Source organism: Rutidosis leptorrhynchoides, chromosome 7 (assembly GCF_046630445.1).
Source record: "Rutidosis leptorrhynchoides isolate AG116_Rl617_1_P2 chromosome 7, CSIRO_AGI_Rlap_v1, whole genome shotgun sequence".
Lineage (NCBI taxonomy): Eukaryota > Viridiplantae > Streptophyta > Magnoliopsida > Asterales > Asteraceae > Rutidosis > Rutidosis leptorrhynchoides.
The window spans coordinates 187,572,166-187,576,976 of record NC_092339.1 but is presented as its reverse complement, the minus strand read 5'-3'; the positions used below and the strand labels follow the sequence as shown (position 1 = coordinate 187,576,976).

Below are 4,811 nucleotides of genomic sequence, written 5' to 3'. Positions count from 1 at the left end.
AAAGTCGTATTTCTCAAATACTTTAGGGGTATATTATGTAACTTATAATTAATAATTTCTATCATGTCGCTTTCATGTGAATATTAAATTAATTAATTTCGATTCATTTACTATTCATATGAATTGTAAATGCATTAATTTCGATTTACTATTTTGTTACTTGAGTAATATATATACATCATATATATATTTTATTTGACGTCTCGGTGTATATGTGTGTGACCCCGAAGGCTCAAATGAGGTTGGCCATATAGTTATATGTTGTACCTTGCACATTAATCCTACATGATGTTACTGCTGGTAACAATCTTTATGAAAACGTTTCATCTAACTGTCAAACGTGAATTTTCAAGGACCGTTTAAAATGTTAATCGACAATAGCAGTGCTCGATGTCGAATAAACGTCTGCTTACACATCACCTCACACCAGCGACAATTCATTAAGGTTTAAAGGATTACCCTATACATACAGATAACATACACAACATAAAAAGAAACAAAAAAGCATACATTCAAGGTGCAGGAGATGTAATCTGCTACTCAACATCTTGTAAGAGAGGTTCCGCTTCGTTAGCCAACTTCGAAACCAGCACACTATTTTCTTCTGCCGCCTTTCCCCACATCACCATGTAGAACCCAATAACAACAACAATTGATCCCAACAAACTGCATGAAAATTTAGACAAAACGTATATGTGTGAATTAACTTAGCCTTAAAACTTAGTTGTAAAAAGAACTAGGTTGACGAAATAATATTCACCTTCCAACATAGAAGCCGTCGCCTAAGAAAATGACACCGATGAAAGTTGAAATAACGATTCCCACCGGCTGAAACATAGCAACAAAAAGCGGTCCTTTCCTTTGTACGCACCAACTCAAAACCGTGACATGAAAAGCAGACCCAAAAATCCCCTATTTATTTTCTCATACAAGGTAACAATCACAACAATAATATAAAAAAGTTACATCTCTTAAGATTGAAAAGATAGTTAAATTACCGAATAGAGGACGTAAAGCATCCTCTTCTTAGGCTGTAAACTAAAACTACTGAGGTCATCCTTCACAATCAAAGAAGTTGCGCCTGATAAAACGGAACACATGAAGCAGTAAATGAAGATCACAATCATCAATGCAGGATATTTCTTAAGGACGAATGCCTACAAATAGTACAAAGAAAATAGATCGTAAACATATTTTAATACACCGATTATTATAAGTTATATACGAACCGCCATTTTTACCTGTAAAATGACATAGACAGAAGAAAATACACATGTGATAAATAGAAATATTCCTCCAAGTACCCAGTTTGATGGTTGAAGATGTTTAGAAATTTCTGATTTTAAAGGAGGTGATAGGATCGGGAGGCCTTTGTATAAAGTTATGATGATAGCCCCTGAAATTGTCACTACGGTTCCTATGAATTTTACCCGTGTGCTGAAGCTATTAATGTTGATTGTTTCCTTCCTAAAAAAAAAAGAAAAAAATAAATTAATAAGACTTGTTATTATTCTTTTACAAATATAAGTGTGTGCAAATTAAATGATCATAGTGTGTGAAATATATACCTGCATAAGATGGCAAGTAGAAAAGTAAAACCTGGAGTAAGGTTGAGCAAAGTTGTTGCAAGAGTAGCGGAGGAATATGAGATACCAGAAAAACCAAATACCTGTGCAAAGAAGCTTCAAACAGTACCAGGCGAGTCAATGTGTATACCACAAAAATTTCAAACTATGAGACAATATAATTCCTTTTAATTTTTTTAAACCGACCTCACTCACCCACACAAATGTTCTCAAGAATATAAATAATTACATATCCACCCTAGACAAATTATGATCATTTAATTTGAATCTGACCAATGACATTTGCTATGAGAAGCTATAAATCCAAATTTATTTCAAGTTTTCCGTGGTTTAAATACGTTATTGAAACAAAATAGAAGAGTTAAGAAACATTGCATTTTGAGGCGGGTTAAAGCTACAAATATGATATTTACTTTCTCGAATGTCCTGATGTCGCCCATATACCCATTTGCGTCTCACTGTCGGCTATATACTTTCAAAAAGTGTACCAATATAAGCCACTATATTTTTTTTTTTACCTGCAACTAAAACAAATGAAGACGTGGCTTGTAAGTAGTCATGACACGCCGGTGATACATCGGAACAAAAACTGAAAGTATATAGCCTACATCGGAACAAAACTGAAAGTATATGACCTATTTGTAGCCATATAAAATGGAAATTAAAATGTTGAATAATTAACTTTACTGGTTCAGCATGTAACTGGTAACGAAATGTTGACATTGGTACACTTTTTAAAAGTGTATAACCGACGGTGAGACACAAATGGGTATATGGGCGAAATCGGGACATTTGAGAAAGTATATAGCCTATTTGTAGTTTTAACCATTTTGAGGCCAACATCATAGGCTATGCTATGCGCTCGAATCTCATTCCCAAACAATGTCGCATTGTTGCTAGGTGAGTTTGATTCACCTCTCAAGTGTTGGACGTGGGGTTGTCTGGCGTGAGCAGGCTAAATTTCCGGGACAAAACCTTTTGCACAATTTAAGGTAAAACTGAATTATTACTTTGTGTAATTTTCTTTGTGAGAAAGCTAGCTTCCCCAAATAAATAGTTCATATCATAATAACTAGAAAAAAATTCGACCGCACGTTGCTGCGGTTGTATTCAACGCGCGGTCGAATTTGAATATACGTAGGTATCTAATATATCTAGTAGGTTGGGTTGCTTGTTGGACGCGTATGTATATGTATGAAATATAGCCCAAAATATTTAGTGTTTTTTAACGATGTCCGTTTCGCGTATAGTTAGTCGCGTTATGTTCGTAAAATTATTTCGAGTTTAACGGTGGTCTCGGAAAAATTTAACTCGCACAGAGCGAGAATATAGGGCCCGTTATTTAGTGTTTTTTAACGATGTCCGTTTCGCGTATAGTTAGTCATGTTGTGTTCGCGAGATTTTTTCGAGTTGAACGGTGAGCTCCGAGAAATTTAACTCGCACCGAGCGAGAAGATAGGGCCCATTATAAATTCGGGTGGAATTAGTTTTTTTAATTTTTAAAAAACTATATATTTACAGTTTCTACCATTGAAAAAGTGTTAATTTGAGGGGTCGTTATCTAAATTGAGCGGAGTTGAGGGACCGTTTGTAATGTGAACGCAAAATCAAAATGACGATGCGGTAAAACAGAGACGACACCAAATCCGGTGGCTTTTAGTATGTAGGAAAAATGTATATCAAATTTCCCATTCTACTATAAAAAAAATTCGCAAACTTTGACTTTCACAAGGTAAATTTGACATTCGATTTAACAAATGTAGTGATTCTACATTCCTAAAATGTTGTGTATTTGTACAGTAGAAAACCAAAACAGAACAAACATAATAATAAGTTACAAAATCAAGAAAATGAACAAAGAGCCCATGAACCAGTCTCACAAATTCTTAATTGAACTAACTAGGGGTAGTAAATTAAGCAAAGGCGTGGTATGTTACCTTAAATAATAACGAAATTATGCTTAAAAAACACAATAAATCATAAATCACACGGAGTAATAGTTAGATATTACAGAGCATACCCAAGAAGACCAAGAATGAAAAATCCACATACGACAATGAAGCTAAGTTTAGGACGATCTGGCGATCTGCTCACAAAAACACCGACTAATAAATTAATCAACCCAAACAACAAAATATTAATCAATTAATTAATTAATAATAATACCTGTTGAAAATGCGGGAAAGGGGAAAAAGGATTAGTGAAGCGAGTAGGTTTATGTAGAAAATGAAAGAGTAATTTGACATGCCATCTGCAATTGCGGACTTGCTTACCATCATATGCAACACTTGTATTACCTGGGCTGCCACCATGCCTATGTATTCCAACATTCTTTTTGAATACTTTTTTTTTTTTTTTTTTACTTTTACGAAGATTGATGGATAATGTTGATGATCTAAACCTGCAACGAAGATGAAAACAACACGAGTGTGATTACATTACCTAAAAGCTTCGAGAGCTATATTCTGAAACTAACTTCTTGATGTAAATACTAAATGAATTCTCTTCTTGAGAAACTAAATTAAATTATGTAAAATGTTTTGAGCTTCAACAAGTGGCGCCTTGCGTTTTACTTACGTGGCATAGTGGACATGATAAGTGACATTTGTTGAAAAACGTTGTCACATACATTTCATAGTGGACAGAATTTTTTTTTACGTGAATTGAAAATTTTAAAAAAGCGTAGTAAACTAGTAACTTTTTTTTTTTTTTTTTTTTGTTGACAAATCTGAAGACTTTGGGGACAATAAATATAGAGACTTTGAGGGCAAAATATGGAATCTTTTGAGCAAAAAAATCCACTTTGGGTCAAATCGAAAAATCTAAAATTTTTTCACTAATAATTAAAAATTCACTACAGGCGGGTATCCCTCCTTGTCCCTTCATATTTTCGCCAGTGTCGTTGGTTCTTGTCGTTTACATCATATTAAGTGGATGATTCATGTACTGTTTTTGACGCAGTTGATCACTGTGGTTTACACAAGTTACGTAGGTAGTCCCTGTCAGTAACGATCGTTAAACCCCTAGGAAGCTTTGTTTGTCAATTGAAGACTTATGGGTCTTGAATTTTTCGTCATGGTGATTAACTGAATGAAGTCGGAATTAGGAGATGACAAAAACAAAACCTTGGATACAATTAGATATACATTTTCGTTCATAAACAACCACTCAACTACCACCCAAAATGAAACCATAACAGTGTGTGTTACTCCGACTTCGTTTTTT

General features: G+C 34.2%; 1 protein-coding gene across 1 annotated transcript; it reads right to left on the bottom strand.

Annotated features, from left to right (window-relative positions):
• Positions 1-421: 421 nt before the first annotated feature.
• LOC139859836 (WAT1-related protein At5g40230-like) lies at positions 422-3,916 on the bottom strand. The gene is made up of 8 exons (XM_071848606.1): positions 3,753-3,916; positions 3,607-3,672; positions 1,569-1,682; positions 1,242-1,467; positions 999-1,157; positions 761-912; positions 546-666; positions 422-460 (listed from the first exon to the last, which is right to left on the bottom strand). Exons 1-8 carry the CDS (start codon positions 3,914-3,916, stop codon positions 422-424), a joined length of 1,041 nt encoding a protein of 346 aa, XP_071704707.1.
• Between the last annotated feature and the right edge of the window lie 895 nt (positions 3,917-4,811).